Source organism: Hippopotamus amphibius, chromosome 11, assembly GCF_030028045.1.
Source record: "Hippopotamus amphibius kiboko isolate mHipAmp2 chromosome 11, mHipAmp2.hap2, whole genome shotgun sequence".
Lineage (NCBI taxonomy): Eukaryota > Metazoa > Chordata > Mammalia > Artiodactyla > Hippopotamidae > Hippopotamus > Hippopotamus amphibius.
In genome coordinates, this window is record NC_080196.1 from 44,635,566 (window position 1) to 44,658,502 (window position 22,937).

General features: G+C 37.6%; 1 protein-coding gene across 3 annotated transcripts in view; it reads left to right on the plus strand.

The window, feature by feature from the left end:
• FAM83B (family with sequence similarity 83 member B) overlaps positions 1-20,597 on the plus strand; it is an 86,618-nt gene extending 66,021 nt beyond the window's left edge. For 2 of the 3 annotated variants that reach the window (XM_057698326.1, XM_057698327.1), the window contains exons 3-5: positions 9,625-9,789; positions 10,482-10,606; positions 14,088-20,597. In XM_057698326.1, the coding sequence (XP_057554309.1) occupies positions 9,625-9,789; positions 10,482-10,606; positions 14,088-16,389 (2,592 nt within the window). In that variant the 3' untranslated portion in view covers positions 16,390-20,597. Of the gene's footprint in view, positions 1-5,780; positions 5,913-9,624; positions 9,790-10,481; positions 10,607-14,087 lie in introns of those variants that run through there. The other variant, XM_057698328.1, reaches the window with a different exon arrangement.
• The last annotated feature ends 2,340 nt before the right edge of the window (positions 20,598-22,937 follow it).

Genomic DNA, 22,937 nt, shown 5'->3' on the forward strand with positions numbered 1-22,937 from the left:
TGTCTGCTGAGGGCAGCCAGTGACAGTTACCTAATCTGTTTCCCTTTCCTCCTCTCACAATACCCTACACACCATCAAAACTTTTCTTGCAGTCATCACTCATTCTCTTCTTCCCTATAGTCTTAGCACATCCGTAGACCCTAATCCTAGGGCAGACTCTTCCGCCTCTGCTCATGCCATCCTATTCTGACTCCACCGAGATCATATGCCATCAACTGTATTATACCTCTTTCCTATTTTATTCCTCTGATGTTCAGCCAACTTTTCCTGTATGCCTAAAAACGCTTACATTTCAATGGTTACTTTAAAAAAGCATGGATGGATGGATGAATAGATAAATAGGTAGACAAAAAAAACAAAGAGTACAACTTTTTAGCACAGTGTTTATCACATTGTTTTGACTTTCCTTATATATAAAATACTCCTTTCGAATTTTAAATTTTCTTATAATGGTACAATAATTCTCCATGTGATTTAGGTCTCAGACCTACTGAGCCCTGACGAGCCTCTCTCTGTTGCTTTCTCAAACACTCAGCCATTGAGTCTTGTCAAATCATCGTTTGCAGCTTTACCTCCATCCCTTCCTTTTATTCCTGCTGCCTCCATCCACACTGGGGTCTTACACATTTATGCTGCATGAGGATGGAAACCTCTTAACTCCTCTACCTGCTGGTAGATGTTCCAGTTTCTCACTCATCCCATATATACTAATATATTAATCTTCTTAAGTACTTTTCTGATCACGTAATTCTTTGGCTAAAAGCTTCAAATGCTTCCGCATTGTGCCTTATGGAATCTGTAGTGAGCCTGGCGTGCAAGGGCTGCCTCTACAGTCCTGGCCAAATTGATTGTTCTAATCTCTCTAACCTTATGGCTGACTCCTCCTCAGCAGGTTTCCAAGTCCCAGCAAAGAGGGTTCTATGCTGTTGCTGCTGAGTCTTCCCAATGCTTCAGTTCCTATTACCCAAACCTTTCCCCCACTTCAAGCGCTACTTTACAGTTTCCCCAACACAACTAGTGATAGATTCTTATTCCTTTCTTCCTTCTTTGTCTTGGCACCTGCAGTGCCCTTCACTCCTTTCTTCCCGACAGACATCCCTTTATACTGCAAAATTTAAAGAATATAATAGCTATCAGCCCATGGATGATTATGTTACAGCCTAAAGGAGATCTCCCAAGAGTCTCAGAAAAACAAGTTACTTTGGTCAGTTTGCCAAGATCTAGATTCTGACACCTTGGCTTGGAGGCCCCATGCCCGGGACCCTTGTCAGGCCAAGTTTCAGGAGAGGTCGCTTTTGGGAAGTGCTGGGGAAATGAGAACTTGTAAGAGGGCTGAATTGTGAAATTAGTAAAAGGACTGTGGCTCTTCTTCCTGTTTCTTTTAAGCCTGCTCAGGATTTCAAAATATGAATTTTTGGAAGACACAAACATTCAGTCCATAACAGCGGTGTGTAAGTACTTTCAAACTAAAAATAGAGTTACCATGTGACCCAGCAATCCCACTACTGGGCATATACCCAGAGAATACCATACTGCAAAAAGACACATGCACTCCAGTGTTCATTGCAGCACTATTTACAATAGCCAGGATGTGGAAGCAACCAAAATGTCCACCAACAGATGAATGGATAAAGAAGATGTGGTTCATATATACAATGGAATATTACTCAGCTGCAAAAAGGAACAAAATTGGGACATTTGTAGAGTCATGGATGGACCTAGAGACTGTCATACAGAGTGAAGTGAGTCAGAAAGAGGTAAACAAATATTGTATATTAACACATATATGCGGAATATAGAAAAATTGTACAAATCAACCGGTTTGCAAGGCAGAAATAGAGACACATGTAGAGAACAGACATATGGATACCAAGTGGGGAAAGTGGGGCGGGGGTGGGGTGGGGCTGGGGTGGGATGAATTGGGAGCTTGGGATTGCCATACATACATTACTAATAAGAAAAAAATATCAAATTGCACGCTTTAAATATATGCGGTTGATTTTATGTCAGTTGTATCTCAATAAAAGTTCTTAAAATTTAAAAAAAGTACTTGCAATCATGTAACACAATGCAGAAAGGGAAGGAAATAATTTATGCAGCTCTTCTGAGTTGTCAGACATATGTACTAGTTCTACAAATGTATGTTGTAGCCATAACCGAGTCCAGAGATTCCCTTTTACATCTTCTATTGGCTTTTAGTACACAAAGGTGTTTTGTTTGTTTGTTTGTTTTTTCACTTTTAGCAGGGCATGGTTGATGAGAATTTTACAAGCTAAGTACAATGTAGGTTTTAACTCAACTGTTGGGTAATTGGGAGTGAATGAATAGTTACTGAAACAGGATTTTAGAACATGGTACACACACGATCTTCTGTGATTTATTTAATATATATTAGAGGTCAGTGAGACTCAAAATCATTTCAGTGACTTTCCAAAGATTAGACAATTTATGGCAGACCAAACCACTTGATGTCAATTTCGCTATTAGTATAGATACTTATATATGTGCAAAAATTATGGTATTCATAATGTAAAGCTGAAACTTACTGAACAATATTATAGTGCATACAATATATTATACATGAAATTTCACATAAAATGGATACTTTTCCTTAGGCTGCAGAAGGATAAGGACCAAAAGCACTTATTCTTAATATCAGCCTCTCTTTTTTCTGAAATCCATTTAGCACATTGCTTTTAACAGGCATTACAGACTCAGAGATATATATTTCCTAAAAGTGATCATCTCCCTTGATTTCTGTTACTCAGTTCTTAAGGTTTTCTAGTTGTGCTGAATTTTATTATAAGTAAGGTTATTGAAAAGCTTTGTTGTGTTGTTTTTTTAAAATTTGAACTCCTTATTAGCTTTCCTTCTTTTGGAAAAAGGTAAATCCTCCTGTATAGATGTAGGTAATTACCAAGGAAGTCCGAATCCTTTCAAATGGTGCTTAGTGTTTTGAAGCATTAAAGGTATAATATTCACTTTTTCAATTTTGAGGGTAATACTGACAATTTTGTGACTACACATCATTACCCCAAGGCGTACTTACATTTCATTAAGTATCTAGGTCATAAAAGCATATTGCTAATAGTGTTCTATCTTAATGGATTATGGTGGAAAAAACAATATGGGTTGCAAAATTAAAATTCTGAAGATGGTGAGGCATATTTCTAAGGAAATGCAAGTAATTGAATAGAAACATTGGTGATGAACATTTTCTGTCAAATCTGTCATACTTTGCATTTTTCTTGTCATTGGTTTCTGCCTCATATTTTAAAAAATATTTCACTGCACTTATAAATATAACATTACAATAAAAAGAGGGCTTTATGTTCCTCTTTAGTCAATACAATTCAGTAGAATTTAGATATTTTCAATATGAATATTACTATCTTATACACTTTCCCAAGATACTATCTTGTGCAGATATTTTCCTCTTCAGGATTTATATTGCTCTCAAGATCAAATCTAAACATGTATCAGATTTTCAAGATCCTTTGTAGGAGTTATACAGATAAATCCTAAGTAATTTTGTTCCATATTCATAAGTGTGATGATCTTTGTGTTTAACTTTAGATTAATTCAATAAACATTTATTAAAATATTACTGTTGTCATCCTTCTAATCTTTGCCTCTATTTCTGTAATGCTAGTCTTCCAGCTTGGATGGCTAAAAATAATCTTTATTCATTATTTAAAGCTTATTCATGAAGCCCTGGTAGTGTATTTCATTCTACTGTGTACCCACCCCTACCAACCATATAAATACGGAGCTTTTTTTTTCCTTTCTCTGAATTACTGTTAGAGTGTTTTACATAACAACTCATTATTTTCCTAAATGAACTTAAACTGTATCATGAATATGAAATTATCATAAATTTATTGTCATTATTTATAATATTTTTATTCAGTGTGTCTAGGTCTCTTCTGGAAAATTTACTACTCTGAGAAAAGTAAATGGAAACTCACATCCTTGAATCAGTTTCGCTGAAACTACTAAGAGATGCAAAGTTTCATTCAAATCTTAAAAGTGATTGAGTATCTTCCTGAAAGTTTTCTAAGTCTCATGTTGCTGATGAATGCATTTGCTTGTTTACTTTTTCAGTTTGTCAAACAAGAATAAAATAGTAATTAATGAAGAAGCAAGAGAAGTTTAAACATGTATAGCTTGGTATTTTAATGAATACCATTTAATGTAACTGGTTTCTATATTGACTTATAAAATCAATTAATGTACCCCTTGAAAAGCCTTGTACTAATCAGGTATATCATTTTTATTTCATTACATACAGTCATTGTGGTTATTTCCACAGCGCAGTGTGACTTAGTTAACTAGCTGGGAGTGTAATACCTTCAGATCAGGTTTGGCATATCTCATTCCTAATTATCATTCCTTTCCATGAATGTAACCCACCATTTAAAAAAAAAAAAAAGCTACCTTTATTTTGCCTTTCTTGGCACAGCTGAAATTTTCTGTAGACTTGATATAATTTTTCAAGATATCTACTGAGGGTGCCGGGAACCAGAAATCCTCATGAGGTACCTGACTCCGCTGACATCACATAAACTTGTCCATGATGTGTAATCTGGTCTCCTGGATCCTGCTGCATTGTGTTATCTGTCATGCAAGAGAGACTGTCATTTGTTCTGCCTTTTATGTGCTAGAATCCTCCATTGGCTGAGTGATTTCAATTACTTTTTACAAACAAAACCCTTTATTTATCTGGTCATGTGTTTTTTGTTCATTTCCAGAGTATCAAGTAATTTGTTATATGAGAGTATCTGGCAAATTAAAAATAAATTCTTTAGTTATGCCAATTAGTTTTTAAAAGAATACCATGTAGTATAATGTTTCTTTATTTTAAAAAATTCCTTTCTAGTTAAGAAAACATTAGTGCTAGACTGCTCCAGACATATGTTTTTTTTTGTTATTTTGTCAAATAAGTGTATAAAGTGGATCTTTTCATTTCTTTATCTCACTGTCCATACAGCATCACATCACTCATTATTGTATTGTAAATGCATTGATTAATAATTGTGGATGTGACTGAAGTTTTTTCACATGTTCGACTTTATAGAGAATATGTACAAGACACAGGTGAGGCTGTTCTAGCTAGCTTCTCCCTTCTCCTGGCACCTCATACCATTTACAAATAAAGAAAGGATCACGTGAGGCCATTAGAGCGATTGCAGTTGTTCTTCCTAAAGAAAATCTGATTGAAGTATGTTTCACTGGTAATTTAAAGAATGTCATCATCTTGTATAATTTGAGCATGGTCCAGTATTTTGTTCTAGCATCTTATTGGATTAAATCATATATTATCCATGACCTTCTTTATCTTCTAACATACTTGCAATGTATCCGGTACATTATCCTAGCTGTTGTTACCATGTGTCTGTTCCCAGGGCATTTCCTTCCTTCTCATTTCTTGACAGTTTTTGTTCCTTGGTGTCTGTTGCTCTTTCCAACACTACTCCTGGCAATTTCCATACACGTGTAACTCATCCTTGTCATTCCCCTCCCTTCTCTCCTCCCATGATCTCATCCTACATGTATCTCAGCCACTGATTCCCAGTCATATCCTTAATAGCATCATATTCTGTAACTGCAGATCCTGTAGAACCTAAATCATGTGTCCCCATCTGACCACCACTTCTACTTATATTTCTGGCACCTGGTACCTCTGGTACCTGCTAGTATCCAGTGTTCCTTTATTTATTTATTTATTTATTTTTAACTTTGTGCTGTAGAAATTTTCAAAAGTAGAGAGAACACTATACAGCACACTCAGTACCATCAACTGGCTTCCACAACTATCAATCCATTGCCAATTTTGGTTCATCTTTTATAATGTGAAGTAAATAGAAGACAACGTATCATTTCATCTGTAACTATAGCAATACATTCAAAAGGTAAGATATATTATCTTATCTTTTTATTATTAAACTGTCAATGCAAAAAATGAATGACAGTTCCTTAATACTTAACTGTCCTTTGGTCCCAGCAAGACCTCGCGTTCATTGATTGTATCCATTTCACTGCCTCTCACATCCGTGACATCCTCTCTCCTCTCTTTATCTGGTTTAAATCCCAGGGCCAGTTATTTTAGCCACTCCACATTACGTACACCCTCCATTCTACTTCCTTCACTCACTCACTTTGTTATACTCTGCGGCCAGTGCTACATCCATGGTTAAGTCAGACTCTCTGCCTTCTCTATGCCTGCACCCCTGCAGGCATGGAGAATAGCTCACAACCACATTGGCTGGTCTCATTTTAAATTTATGACTCTGTGGGTCCTTAATGCTGCCCTGCAGTCACACTGTATTCTGTAGTCTGTTCCTTTTTCTACCCTCCTGGCTGACTGCTTAACCCCATTTCCTCATACCACTAACATGTCTTCCATAATCCAAGGTCTTCTCAGTTGAAGACCTTGCCTCCCATTTCACTGAGAAAATGGCAGGATTCAGAGGAGAACATCCATAGCCCCTCCGCCATACCTGTCCTTCCACCAGCATCTGCACCTTGTACCTGGCCTTCTGGCTTGGTAGGACAGTGATCTTTTGCTGATCTTTATTCCCTGTGCTCTAATTATTTTTGCACTAGATTCTGTCTTTTATTGCCTACTCAAAGACCTTCCTCGAGAAATCCCCAACTCCCCATCCCGCCTCCACCATCTCTTGCCTCATTAATTTTCACTCTTTACTGGAGCATTTCATTAGCACACAGGCCTGCTGTTACTTCTCTCACCCTAAAGCAAAACCAAAAATACAACTTCTCTAGACTCAGCTTTACTTACAGATACTGCTCTGTTTTTCTGCTTCTTACTATAGCCAAATTACTCAAAAAAGTGTTACCTATACCTGCTATTTTCAATATCTGTCCTCTCAAACTCTCTTAAACCCCTCCCAAGGAAGCTTTTGCTCTCATCACTCCACTAAAACTACACTGGAAGCCATCAGTAACCTGTATATTACTAAATCCGATGAATGCTTAATCCTCATGTTACTTGGCCTTGCCGTAGGATATGACACTCTTGAGGAGTCCCTTCTTCTTGATATGCTGTCTTGACTTGCCTCTCAGGATGCCACCTTCTCTTAATCTTCCTTTGCTAGCCCCCGCTCTTGTACTCGACCTCCTAACTATTCATCCAGTCTCCCTGGATGACTTGGATTTAATTGTCATCTCTACATCACGACACCCAGCTGACAGCTCTGGCCTAGACCTCCCTACTCAGCATTCCACTTGGATATCCAGGTCCCTCAAACTTAATTTGCCTTTTGAATCTTTTACCTAAAATTTGGTGCAGTTGTACCCTCCCGTATCTCAGTTGATGACAACTCCATCCTTCAGGTTGATGAGCCCAAAAACCTTAAAGTCATCCTCTTTTTACCCTCTTTCTCCCACATCCCATGTTCAGTCCATCCAGAAATCTTTTCGGCTCAACATATTCAGTGCTGAGTATTTCTCCTTCTCACTAATGGCGGCTGGTACCAGGACCATTCGGGTCCTGGCCACCATCACCTCCCACTGGATTGCTCCAGTAGTTCTGACTGGCCTCCCTGTTTCTACCCTGCCTTCCAGCCTTAAAGTCTGTTCTTTTTTTTTTTTTTTTTTCTCATTTTTATTTATTTTATTTATTTATTTATTTATTTATTTATTTATTTATTTTTGGAGGGTACACCAGGTTCAATCATCTATTCCTACACACATATCCCCGCATTCCCTCCCTTCCCCGACTCCCCCCCCCCTCGAGTGCCCCCCACCCTCCCCATCCCAGTCCTCTAAGGCATCTTCCATCCTCGAGTTGAGCTCCCTTTGTTATACAACAACTTCCCACTGACTATTTTACAGTTGATAGTATACATATGTCTGTGCTACTCTCTCGCTTCATCTCAGTTTCCCCTTCACCCCCCGCCCCCTTAAAGTCTGTTCTTAACACAGTAGCCTGAACAATCCTTTTCAAAGAGAAATCAGACCATGTTATTACCTCAGTAATAAACCTCAACAGCTTACAATCTTACTCAGAAAAAAATGCTGAAGCTTATAATGCCTTCAAGGCATTGTGATTAGTTTCTCCCTTTCTTGTTTTATTTCCACCCTTGCTGTTTCTTGAATCTGACCTAGAGCCTTTGCACTGCTGGGTCCCCCTGCCTGGGACACAATTCCTCAGGGTATCCACCTTGAAGACTTCCTCAAAGGACATTTTCTCAGAGAAGCCTACCCCGAAAGCCCCAAATCCCTACTTCTCAATTTCCAGGGACCTGTGATCCCCCTTATCCTGCTTTAATTTTTTCCCAGTAAACACCATCTTATGACTTATCACAGAGTTTACCTCTTCTGTGTGTTGCCTGAAGTTTCTTCCCCCACTTTGTACACTTCACAAAGGGCAGGGATTCTGTCCTTCGCATGTGGCACATGGTGGGGTGGTCAGTCGGATGACTTCCCCTTCTTTCAGCATCATTTCACTACCATCGCTTCTCAAAGGCAATAATGGTTCTGTTTCCAACAGTTAACTTGGACTCTCTCCATTTTAGGGTCCTGTTCCTTAGGATATTTCTCTCTGCATTTACCTTTTCGATCATATCTTTTTGTCCTTTTTTTCTCTGTTACGTGTTCTGTCTGCTAAGCTAATTTTAAGCCTATGTATTTAATTTTCTGGTCTTCAAGTCTTCTTATATCCTTTCTTATCTTTGGTGCTTTCTTAGCTTATAGCTATTTCTAGAAGATGTTTTTCTCTGTCCTAGTTCTCTAAGACCTAGCTCCAGGATTCTTGCTTTTCCCTGGAACTATTTCTCATGAAAGATTGTAGGACAAATTCCCACCCTCTATCTACCTGCCCCTCCATCCACCCTACAGGCAACCTTGATCACCATGATTCGGATCTGCCCTTCCCAACATTCTACTGAAACGCAGATTCCCTTTGACTTAAAGCTAGTATGAAATTACTTAGTGTTACAAATCTGTATATAGTTTATTTTCAATATATTTTCTATCTTCTATTTCAGAAAACTGCATAGTCAGAAAGAGAAAAACAAATACCGTATGCTAACACATATATATGGAATCTAAAAAAAATGTATTGATGAACTCAGTGGCAGGGGAAGAATAAGATGCAGATGTAGAGAACAGACTTGAGGACACGGGGGGCGGGAAGGAGAAGCTGGGACAAAGTGAAAGAGTAGTATTGACATTTATACCCTACCAAATGTAAAATAGATGGCTAGTGGGAAGCTGCTGCGTAACACAGGGAAGTCAACTCGATGATGGGTGATGACCTAGAGAGTTGGAATAGGGACAGCGGGAGGGTGGCTCAGGAGGGAGGGGATATGTGAATATGTGTATAAATACAGCTAATTCACTTTGTTGTACCGCAGAAGCTAGCACAACAGCGTAAAGCAATTATACTCCAATAAATATCTTGAAAAAAAATTTAAAAAAAAAGAAAACTGGGCAAATTTTTGTGTATCCATTTATATATATATATATATAATGTGTATACATTTATATGTATAATGCATTTAACTATTTCCTATTTTATCCAATTTTTTTCTGAAAGCAAGCAATTTCTAGATCTTTCTCTATTGGGTATCTAAAGTTGTTTCATGTTCTTATCTTTAACAGGTCATTGCTTTAGTGATGGATATATTTACAGATGTGGACATTTTTAAAGAAATAGTGGAGGCATCAACTCGAGGGATATCTGTGTACATTCTGCTTGATGAGTCCAACTTTAATCATTTCCTAAGTATGACTGAGAAACAGGGCTGTCAAGTTCAACGACTCAGAGTAAGAATTTCATTTTTGGTTTGTTTTCTTCAGGTATTTTATTTCAGTTGAATGTAAGGCATGTTAAGCTACATTACTCCAAACATACACCATATATTTAAGGTAGTGACCACAGAAGGGGCCCCTTGTACTTTTCGAACTGTGACTTCACCATGTTCATGATGGTTTTATAGGATGCTTTTCTTGATGGTGGGGCACTTAAGCTTCTGAGTTAACTTTGCTGCTGAAACATAATTAATGTTTCTGTTTTGCACATACAACTTTGAAATGACTGGCTTGAGTGATTCTTTCATTCAGTGGCTGTCGCTTGTCACCATGATTTAGCACAGTGTTTTCAGTGATGTTTGACTTATTAAAAGGCAGGTTGATTTTAATCTAATTTTATTATCGTGCTACTATAACCTGAAAGGGGCTTTTGCAGTAGTACCCTAAGTGATTTATAAAACCATCCTGTGTAAATTATTTAAGTTATGTTAAAATACATTAAGTGACCATTTCCCTTGAGTACTTCTTTTTTGGGTGGAGTTTTAAAATGTGCTTTTCACTGTTTTTATTGTTGTTGTAATATGTTTTAAGAAAATTATTTCATGTGTACTTTTTTGGTTACTAAGTTTTTATGTTGACATATTTTATTTTTCAAAATATCCCCTTTCTGGCCATAATTTTTACTTTATATTTACATACAATTCTAGAATATTCGAGTGCGGACCGTAAAAGGCCAAGATTATCTTTCCAAAACAGGAGCAAAATTTCATGGAAAAATGGAACAGAAATTTTTGTTAATTGACTGCCAGAAAGTTATGTATGGGTCCTACAGGTAAGATCATTGTGTTTACCTCCCGTATTATCAATCATTTATAGAATTTATGAGTTTCAAGTTTTAATGTAATCTGTTTAGTTATTTCTTAAAAATAAAAGAAGAACCCTTGCATGGAAAACTTGGAGACCTGAGTTTCAGTTCTGGCTGTGCCTCTAAAGAACATGAAGTCACTGGGCAAGTCACACCCTTGGGCTTCAAGTTCTTCCTCCCCAGAATGAGGGAGTTGACTAATATCTCAGGTTTCCTAAAGCTCTGTAATGCTAAAAGTGTTTTTATTCCTTACAAAAACAGTATGAAGCATAATAATTGTTCATAAAAATAGAAGCTGTGTATCACCTTGAAGAACCTGTCTAGTGGATTGCTCTTATTTTCGTATTATCAAGACTCTGATGATTATCATGTTGTCATCATAGTACTACTGAAAAATCATTGAAGAGTCTGGCTGTTAGAATGCCATGGTAGACCCTAGGCAAGGTCTTCCAGCTCCAGATCTACTCTCTGGCATCTTTCTAGGCTACCACTGTGGAATATATCTACTTCTGTTCTAGCTTGGCTCTCATGTTTCATTCCCAGTCCTTGCAACTTATCTGCAAGGCAGTTGTTTTTAAGCTACATTTTATAAATGATGAAACTGAAGTTCTAGAAGGTTCAGTGACTTATCCAAAACATCACAGCTAAGGGCCAGAAGGCAGTTCAGGTCTGGCAACCCAGTCCAGGCCCAGCTAACTCCAGAGTATAAGTACTGCCTTCAGACTCCCTTATAAATTCCAGGCATCAGTCCTGAATGGGATACATAGCAAGGCTACATCAATAGGCAGATAAAAACACCAACAAACACGTGAACTCCTAGGTCACCAGAGCACAGAAGACTGACTACTAAAGACTGCAGGGAGAAGCCAGGAGAGCTGTGGATGTCAACAGGACAATGTGAGGGGAAATTTTGCCTCTTCTCTTAAGAACTCAAAAAGTCCACAAGAAGGAAGCAGCGTGTTGAAGGCGATGGCTGTGGGCAAGTTATTTACCTTGGTTGCACTTTAGTTTCCTCCTCTCCCAAAGGAGGATAATCATAGAACCTACCTCGTGTCTTGAGAATTAAACAAGTTAATGCATCCAAAGCCCCTAATGTCAGCTATTATTTTAGGCCTGTTTTTTTTTTTGTTTTTAATTATTTTATTTTATTTTTTTGGGGGGTACACCAGGTAGGCCTGTTTTAACTGGTAATATTTGCTAAATTCCTCTTTAAGCTCTGGGACCCTGTATTGAAAATCCTCTGGAGTTTTAAAGGAATACGTGTTAAGAGCAGAAATTACAACTAGTGCTTGAAATTAATGAACTCTTTTAAAGACTCATTTTTTGTGTATCTATTTGATGGTTTTCAGCCCTTGTCATTTTGGGGTTTTTTTTTTTTTTCCAACAAATAATTATGGATTTTTCTTTTTGTTAGCAAATATAATAACAGGATCTGGAGGAACAGTTATAAACCAGTCTTTGTAGAAACTTGTCAAAAATGTTCTACACTTTGGGTAAAAACCGGCCTCATCTCTCATGTTCTAGTATTGCCATTGTTTTTCTTGTAGGCAAATTCAGAATGCCTTCTTCTTTAATTCAGATTTCTTTGCCATAAAACATCTTCAAATGCTAAACTCCCAGCATTTCTAGAGGTCTGACATCTGCACTCACCAGGTCACAGTTGTGTGACAGCTCACGCAACATGAAGACAGTTTTATCAGGAAAACACAACAGGTGTTTTGCTACATCGTGATACTAACAGTGAGGGGATAAAACACATATACTTTTTTTTTATCCATGTGTGTAAATCAAATTTTGCATCGGATACCCTCATTTGAAATTGTTGTAGGAAGACCTGGAAGATACTTAGTATTGTCCACAGAGCTGACTGAGAGAGAATTTTATATTTCTTTTTAATCTTGTGATCTCCCTGCTTTGCTTTCAAGATTTCTCCCACTAGTTCATCAGTCTCTCATATAGCTTCTTATTTCAACTAAATATAATTTGTTTTCTGTGTTCAACCAAAACACGGCCACTATTGCTTCCTTCCTTTTCCCATATGTTGCTTCTTCCGTACAAATTGTTTTCCCACACTTTTCAAGTCTGAACGTCTAGGTTTCTAGTCTCTGTCAAAATGCTGCTAAACTCTTACTGTTTCTGGGGATTTTCTCCTATTTTATAGCTGATTATTTATTCCTTTACTTGCTGTTTTTAACAAATTTTATATTCACATCTGCAGTTGGATTGAAAATTCCTCGAATGATTCACTTTTGTACCGTTTCTTGTAAATCATCCTGATGGTCCACACAGCTATACATAGAAATATTCTTCTCATACCATGCATTCAGTAAGCATGTTAGATAAAATTAAGCATATCAGAATAAGATTTTTAAGTCATACACTGCTGTTTATGATATTTTATGTATTTTAGATTATTGCTCTGCAGATTTTTCTAATATTTCCATCTGCCTCTGTTATTGTCTTCCCTGTATAAACAGTAAGCTCCTTTATTGTGGAGTGTGGCTCTGTCTCCTTTTTCTTTCATATTAACCCCATTATATCATGTACATTTTTTGAGACATAGCATATTAGCAATGGCTTGTTCAGCTCAGTGACTCTGTAAGTTGCATTATCAAGATTTTCTAAAATAAGATTTAAATTTTTTTATGAAACTTGAAGATAACTGAAGCCTCTAAACTCCAAGAGAGAGATTTGAAGTTCCACAAAGTACTATAAAGTAGTTACAAACTTCAGCTTCCTAGCAATTGTATTCTACATATGGAAAGGTCTTAACTGGCATTCTGACTGGCATGTTTTGTGAGGACTGAATTTACTTTGTATACCATGTGAAGTGAAGGATGTCATTAGTGGCAGAAGCTGCTACCGCAAATCCTGTCTGTTTCCATCCACGGGCACCCTAAACTACACTTACACTTAAGCCACAGAGACAAAATACATGCATTAGCACAGACGATCTTGCATCATGACACATTAGGACCACAAGGAATTGTAGTGATTATGCTGTCCTTATCCTCATCCTGGCCGGGAAAAAACTGAGGTCCAAGTTTATATGGAGTAGACAGCTTGGCAGAGGCCAGGTCTCTCAACTTCTCCTCCAATCCCAGCTTGCCAGCACCTGGTCAGGATGCTCTCTATGAAATATAATGTCATATTTTACTCCATAAAATCTTAGTAGGCAGAGGTGCAAAATGCACACTAGGTTTTCTTTGTACTTCTTGAAATTACGGATGGATTCAAAGCCAGGACTTGAGTTGCTTTGTTATTTAAAATATGAATATGGGAGTAGGGAGACAAGCTGAAGATATGGCTGAAGATGTTCTAAATGATGGTAGTTAAGGAAAACAAACAAAAATACTCTTGTCAACATTAAATGACATGTTTTTCTTAGTAGAGCTGAATATCATCAGCACAATTAAAATGTGCCTATTTTGATTTTTTTTTTTTCCAGCTACATGTGGTCATTTGAAAAAGCGCACCTCAGCATGGTTCAGATGATCAGAGGACAACTTGTTGAGTCCTTTGATGAAGAATTTAGGACTCTCTATGCCAGGTCCTGTGTCCCTAGCTCATTTGCACCGGAAGAGTCAGCAAGGGTGAAGCACGGCCAAGTGCTCTGGGAGAATGGCATGTACCAGCGTTCAGTGTCTTCCTTAGCTTCCGTTTCCAGCCAAAGAAACCTCTTTGGTAGACAAGACAAAATTCATAAGCTAGATTCTAGCTACTTCAAAAACAGAGGGATATATGCTCTCAACGAACGTGACAAATATAGCATAAGAAACCACGCGTACAAACCGCATTTTGTTCCCAACTTCAATGGTCCAATCCGTCAGCATCAACACGGTCAGATAAGTGAAAACTGGAAGAGGCATAGCTATGCCGGGGAACAGCCAGAAACGACACCATACCTGCTGCTCAACAGGGCTCTGCATCGAACCGTTAATGCTCCCGGGACTTGGAAAAGGCCTTCGGATAGTCTCAGTGTGGCATCCTCGTCCCGGGGAGGCTATGCAGGCCGCCAGAATACACCTGCCCAGAGTTTTGCTGACCGACTTGCCCAGAGGAAGATGACAAACCTTCCAGACAGGAATTCCAATGTGCGGAGGTCTTTTAACGGCACAGATAATCACATTCGCTTTTTGCAACAGCGCATGCCCACGCTTGAGCACACCACCAAGTCATTCTTGCGTAACTGGAGAATTGAATCCTACTTAAATGATCGTTCAGAAGCTGCCCCAGATTCCAACGGATCGGCTCTCGGTGACCGGTTTGAGGGCTGTGACGGTCCCGAGAAGTTGAAAGCCAATGCCCTTTATACTCACTCTCGGCTTCGTTCTTCTTTTGTGTTTAAACCCACTTTACCTGAGCAACAGGAAGTTAACAGCTGTACCACTGATTCCTCAAATTCAACTGTTGTTGGTTCCCAGGGAAGTGACACGCCTAAAAAGATCCCAGACACCCCAACAGACACGCAGCATCTGACAGACAAACCCTTGCAGGAATCAACCCCCAAGCTCCCATTGCAGTCAGAGGCACCAAAAGTGCACACCCTACAGGTTCCCGAAAGCCACCCAGCAGTTTTAAACTCAGCTACAAATGGCCCTACGGAGTCAAACAACTCTTTATATACAACCTTGTGTGTAAATAAGCAGACAGAAAACCTAAAGAATCCACAAAATGAGAATCTGCTTAAAAGGCGAAGTTTCCCATTCTTTGATCACTCAAAAGCCAATTTAGATCATGGAAATAGTAAGCATTATGTGTATAGTACACTTACTAGGAATCCAGTTAGAAAACCGGAAAAACCTAAAGAGGATTTGTTAAAAAGTTCTAAAAGCATGCATAATGTGACCCATGGCGTGGAAGAGAAGGAGGAGGAGGAGGAGGTTACCAAGAAAGACCCTCCAAGTGGCAGTGCTACCAAGTCAATTTCCATTGCTGCTTTGCTTGATGTGAATAAGGAAGAACCCAATAAAGAAGTCACTCCCAAGAAAGAAGTGAAGGGTTCTCCAAGTTTTTTGAAAAGGGGATCTCAGAAGTTAAGGTCATTACTTAGCCTTGCCCCAGAAAAGAAAGAAAATCTATCCAAAAGTAAAGCACCTGCCTTTTATAGAATGTGTAGTAGTTCTGACACTTTAGTTTCTGAGGCTGAAGAGAATCAGAAACAAAAAAAATCAGAACCCAAGATTGACTCATCTCCTAGAAGAAAGCATTCCTCTTCATCCAACTCTCCAGGCAGCGTCCACAAGAGTAAGGAAGATGTAGCAGATCATTCATCTCAGGGGATACATTCTTCATCTGATGAAAGTAACAAAACCATACCTTCTTTAGGAGCAGTTGAAAGCAAGTTCTTGGAAAGAGCAGGAGATGCCTCTGCCCCGAGATTCAACACTGAGCAGATCCAGTACCGAGATTCAAGGGAGATGAAAGCAGTTGTTCCTGAAAGAATACCAGCTTCTCCAAGACCAAAGGCCAACGATGAGCTTCTAAGAACTCATTCAATTGACCGACGTGTTTACAGTCGTTTTGAGCCATTTTGTAGAATTGAAAGCTCTATTCAGCCAACAAGCAACATGCCAAATACCAGTACACGCCGCCCAGAAATGAAATCCTCAACTATGGGCAATAGTTATGGCAGGTCTAGTCCAATGCTTAATTATAACAGCGGTGTTTACCACTCATATCAGCCAAATGAAAACAAGTTTCGAGGATTTATGCAGAAGTTTGGAAACTTCATACACAAAAATAAATAAAATTCTGTAATTACAAATAGACTTTAAAATACAAAATGAATGTGGCTATAAATATTTGTCCAAAGAACATTGTGGATGTTTTTTGTAATATTCTAACAGATTTCTATGGGGGCAAAATTTGGGGTGTGATGTATATGTTTACCAACTTACTAATGTACAGTAAAGTTTTTGTTCTGTGTGATAAAGTTAGTTGTGCTTAATTACACTATAGATGGAATGTCTATAAATACATGATTTTTAAATGGTAATGGTGAAACAAATGTAATGAAATTGTTTTCTTCAGACTGAAGATCTTCTTAAGTCTTAAATGGAAACTTGTGGAGAGATGGTGTATGGATTTTAACCATTCATTGCAAACTCTTTCCTTATTGAAAAGGATGGTAACACTGTCAGCAGTCCTTTATAGTATGTCTTTGTGGGGGCTTTCATATCTTCAGATTATGAGAAAATAGGGCAAAGCCTTTGTGGTTTTTAATTACCTTTAAATTCTACAAGATAATTCATTGTATTTTATTAATGTTTTATTAATTTTTCTGTGGAACTGGTTGGGCAGTAACGGTACAATTTAAACCATATAGCACAACACATTTTTTATTTTATCTGAAGTGTTTGCAAAGTATCAGCCTCAGGGAGTTCAAGTACATCATAGAAATTTATTTTCAGGATGTGCTTATTTCCACTCTGGACTAAGGGACCCTGTACTCAACTCCACCCATCAGCTGCTGAACTTTTACTGTCATTCTTTCCTTCAGGCTTATAGCAAGCCAGCGGGAATTTGGAAAACCTGAATTATTCCTCTCTTTTTTCTAATACAAAGACGCTTTTAGAAATGTAAACGTCTACATAAATTTTTATCTTGGATTAGTATGACGGTGCTTAGGTGTTTGCTTAGGTGGCAAAAGTTTTTGCTCTTTTTTATACTGTGCCAAATACACTCTGACTGCATAGTGTTTTCATGAGAGAACCCTGATGAAAATGAGGAGTACAACCTAGCCTGGTTCTCCCATAACCTTGGGGCCTGGTGGAAAGTTCTAAATCTTTCTATATTTTAATTTGATGATAATATGCTGTTCACAAGATACCCTTTGCCTTTTCTTAGAGTCATGAAATAAAAGCTCCACATCCATTACAGAGACTTTAACTTGGCTTTACTTCATCCACAAAGAACAGAATTCAAGAAACAATGCATCATTTCAAAACTGGAAAGTGTTTCTATGAAGCTTATTTTTTTGCCACACTGCAAGGCACGCAAGCAGAATCTTAGTTCCTTGACCAGGGATCAAACCCACGCCCCCTGCAGTGGAAGCGCAGAGTCTTAACCATAGGACCACCAGGGAAGTCCCCTATGACACTTTAAATATATTGTTTAACACCTTCTCACTTGCTATATGGGGCAGCATATTGTTTTAAAAATTCAAGATTTAGTCAGATATTAATATTTACATCATTACTCAGTAATTAAAATAATAACATTAAAATATCTATATCATTAAAATAATTTTCCACAGTATTTTAAAACCATGATAAGAAACAGGACAGGAAAATACACAGCAGCAGGGGAAGAAAACCTACCATTCATAGACCAGCTCCTGAGCTAGAATCTAAAGTCCCCACGGCAACATTTTGTGGCTACCATTGTCCTCATTACTTATAGGTGATAATTTTGACATTGAGACTCAGAGAGATAATGCCCCAAATCACATCACCAATAAGTCATGGTACTAAAGTGTCTATAACACTGTCATATCCTGTTGCCTTCCAAATGTACTCAACACCTGCTTCTCCCAAACTGTTGAGAATTCAATAAGAGAACGTTTATATTTCCTGACTTAACAACAATCAACTAGGAAAGTTTAGTTGAATTCTACCAGACAACCAAGGACACGCAGGGCTTAAAACACTTAGTAGGTGGGGTAACTTTCTGAAGGTAACCTAGGAGGCCAGTTTTAATTGGTAGGCAGCCATTTTGACCTCCTTCAGTTGACCTTTGACCATGAGAGGAAGAGAAAAGGAACCGGAAGTGGACCTGCCCCTAACCTGCTTCTGTGCTAGAGAAGGAAGCCCACTAGGTTAGGAACTAGGCAAGGGAAGGAACTCAATGTTAAATACATTGTCTCATTGAATATTCATGGTCACCCTGTGAAGTTAGTACCTCGCAAATGAGAAAGCTAAGCCTCAGAGAAGTTACATAACTTTCCAAAGGCAACACAGCTCTCAGTTGGTAGAACTGGGGTTTGAACACAAAAGCCTATATTTTTAATACTATACCACTCTATCCCTTGCTGGCTTCTACTCCACTATGCTTGAGGAACCTTCTTTGAAAGTAGTTGTCTTTCTCTTTTGCTATCTCTTTAAGAGTTGCAGAAATATACAAGTAACTGTACAGCAATAGCATTTTATACACACAAACCCAGAATATATTACTCAATTTTGCATCATTCATAAAAGTAGGTTTTAAAACTCCTGTTAGGGACTTTCCAAGTACTATGTTGTGGGATTGTTTTGGAAAGCTGAGTGTAATAGATTGGAAAACTTGCACACTTCCTATTAATTCAGCAGCATAAAAATAAAATATTAAGAGTGAACAGTCATTTTTCACAGGAAAAATAGCTGAGTATATTTACAAAAAAATTTGAATTTTAAAACAAAATGGCCTTTGGAATGTATATTTCCTTAGAATCAAATAAGGAATTCAGTTGCAATAAGAAAACTATTTCTAATTGTTAGTGTGTTAAATTTTAGAGTCATCTTCATAGATTAGTATCAGATTATTAAAAAGCATTATTAGAATTGAGGTTTAATGAGTGAAAGAGATTTTTCACTTTGCTCTTAGAAAAATTCACTTCTGTGTATCTGGACCATAGTCATTTACTGATTTATCAAAGGAGAACCTGGAGTTAACCAAACCAGATTGATTTTAACATTAGCCATCCTTTGTTATTGTGAGATGGGGCATCTTTCAGCGCTAAGGGGCTAATGGCTGTCATTAGGTAGCTCTGAAATTGGAAGTCCTGAAGTTTATAGCAATGCAACTGAAATTGCAAAAAGGCGAAATTACATAAAGACTAGAATTTTAATCACGTTTAATTACATGCAAAAGCCTGTTGCCTTTTTGTACAGCAGCTGCCATCATTTCTGGAAACACGGAGAGCTTTTAAGCAGTTGCTGAGTTCCTCCTCTCCCTGGTAGAGTTGGAAGCCCAGGGCTTCATTCCATCCACCTATGACGGGTAGCTTGGGCTTTTTCCCAGCAGATTTATTCCCCCTCTGCCTCTTTTCTTTGATTATTTTCTTTCTATTTTTTCCTCCAGAAATATCTATATGTCAGGATCTATACATAGTAACTTTCCAAAGTTTCTGAGGCTGAGAAACTCTGCAGGGTTAAGACCGAGCAAGAACATAATGCTTCAGATAATTTACTCAAGGTTTTGAGTTTTCAACAGACACTCCCAAGCTTCGTGGATGTAATCATTTCAAGCAATATATTTTCTTTTTCTCCCTGTGTTAATATTGGTGGAAAGATAATATCACTTAGATGCAGTTTCGTATTAAAGTTTGGTGAGGCAATTTTTATTCTCTACATAGCACATTAGTTTGTAAGCAGAAACTCAAGAAGTTAGGTATGAATTCAAAGTAGCTCTTGACAGGTAGTTTCAGAATAAAGTGCCTGTATCCTGAACACACTGGTATCCCTGTGTTTCAGGGATTAGGATTGGCTGCAATTCTGATATGGCGTGTTGAGGTCTGGATATATGTTAACCATCTACATTTGTGGAAGCAAATATCTTATTTAATCGAGATGGCGTCTGATGTGATTCAGATAAGGTTGAACTCTGGCTGCACTTCCCTATACCTTTACTCAAGATTTTCCAGTTATTCAACTACGATTCCACAGATATTTGTCTTTTGTGAATATCTGTTGATTCTTAATGTGCCTGTGGCTGAGGTATATAAAGTAGAATCATTGTTTCACATAATGTGTGACCTCTGTGTGATGCTGTATTAAAAAAAAAAGTTTACCATAAGATTCATTTTGGTTCTATAATATTTAAAAAGAAAAAGATGAAATTATAAACCAGAGAGAGTCAACTTTTTATATACATGCAATGTTAGCAAATAAATATTCTTCCAAATTAACTTGTGTTGCTAGAGTTAATAAATGAATATTAAATAATTTTGCACAAAATCCATATATCGTAAGTTGTTTACTTTTTATCTTCTTACCCTGAATTTCGCCACTGACACTGATGTTTTTCACTTTATTATACCATGAATTTAGATTTTTACACATTTTAAAATAGTTCTCCATGAATTTTGAAATAATCTCTTAAACACAACTTTTTGGGGTTAACAATTACATTTCATTCAATAATTTATCCACATTTGATATCCAGCAACAGCATTCTTCCCCTAACAATATCACATACACTCATTCTCTTTCTATTTCTACTGGAATATAGTAGTTATTTTAAATAACTTGTGACTTTGAAAAATAGAGACTTTTATTAAAATATTGATAGCTGATTTTGTAGAATTTTGTAGTGTTTAGTTTGAGTAAAATATTCTAAAGGTGTATTTGTATTACATTAATCAGTGACATTAAACAACCCAGAGTCTGAAAGTTATTTAAAACTCAAAATGCGTTTTCCTTAGGGAAAAAAAAATGTCCCTTACATCATAGATTAAGATGCCATTGAATTAAATAGTGACCTGTTAAAGACAAATGTGATTTTTAATTAGGTAACAATAATTTTAAATAGCTAAGTAAAAACAAGTTTTGACTTTTTTTTACATTCACCATAAATGTCAATGTTTAAGAAAATGCTGGTTCAATGGGATTGTATAGGACATGGATGAGGTTTTACTTTTGTGGCCATCCTAAAGGAAACTTATGAATAGGCTCAGTTGATACAAGAAGTCAGAAGACCATCCTGAGGTAACTGAACTAGAAAAAAATAGAATGGCCTTAAAAGAAGTAAGTGTGTATCCTGCCTGAGGAAAAGAATTACCTGAGGTAGGATAACCTGAGCCGAAAGCATTAAAAACAGAAAAGAGAAATATACAGAGGAATACTTGAGTTAACAAAGAAAAGTATAACATGGAAAAGTATAACATGTCTAATTGGACATTTCTCCCATAACTGTTTCAACAGTCTAGCTCATTTATTTATTCACCACTTATATTGGGAACCTACTTTGTTCTAGGTGTGCAGGTTACAGTAGACTGTCCATGTAAGAAAAAAGAACGTCTGGATAATCAGAAGCTACAGCAAGTTTTCATGAGTATTTTAAGAATTGCTGAAACTAACAGCAAAATTGTGTATGCTACTTGAAGTCTATTTGTCTTAACTTGTGCCTTGAAGTCCTCCTAGTGCCCAGCAAAGCCTGCTTGATCAATATTCTATGTATGAATCCACTCATTTCCTTAGCTGTAGTAGGTAAATATATATTCCTTTAATATGCATACATTAAAATGTGCATTTTAGAAGGCATGGATAAGTTCAAGCAGCAGGGGTTCTTGTTTCAATTTCAGGCACATTGACGACAGGATCTGGGCATCTTTAGAGATCCAGCAGAGCTAGTGTTCTGAGGACATTTGTTTTTAAAGGAAAGAAAACACCAAATGAAGAATGAGTCCTAAAGGAAAAGAGTAGGGGTGTTGAAATTCAGCTCAGAGGCAGCTGGCACACAAGGGAAGGAAGTGGTGACCATGTGGAGCCACTGAGGTGGTCAACCAATGTAGGCCAGCTATGTGGGTCTGCATGGAAGAGGGCTCCTGGGAAGTCTCCGTGGATGGTGCGTGGAGACAGTCAGGTGTCAGGGGCTACTGCCACAGGCACCCGCACCATGGCCTCCGCACACAGCTGCCCGTTTTCAACAGCAGCCTCTCTGCTAACGTTAAAGGTTATAGCAACAACAGCAGACTCCTTGCTGAGCCATAATTCAGCGCGTCTTCCACTTTTGGTGTGGACAGTAATTAGCAGTATTACCACAGGGGCCAAAGCAGGAAAAAATAGGCTGTAGACGCCCTGAGGTAGCCGGGAGGATAAGTCTCTCTAGGAACTCCTGGAAAGTAGAAAACAGGTGGTGCTGAAATCCACCAGATCAGATTTAGATGGGAACTTTCTGTTCCTTGATTCTTAGGGAGCTGGAATAGCTTAGGAAATGCAAGTCACACCTGTAACAAAGCTGCAACAAAATACAAAATGTGACAAAAAATTCAAAAAACGAATTTGACAGAGTGGTTTTCACCATTTCTGTTTCATTAAAAAGCAAATGTCAGCAACTCCAAAAGTAAATCAAAAATAAAAGCAATTAATCAAGGACTTATTTTAGAAAATGATTTCTAGGACATATCCTGATATTAGCACATTTTTCCTTTAAATTTCTTTTTTCTAGCTATGGGAGCAAAGATTTTTTTTTATCAATCTTTATGTCTCTCAATCATCAGGCATATTCAATTAGATTTAATAGACTGCATTTTCAAAAAAAAAGGTTTTTGTTTTTGTATGTTGGTGTATTTCTGGTTTATTTGTTTGGTTGTTTTACA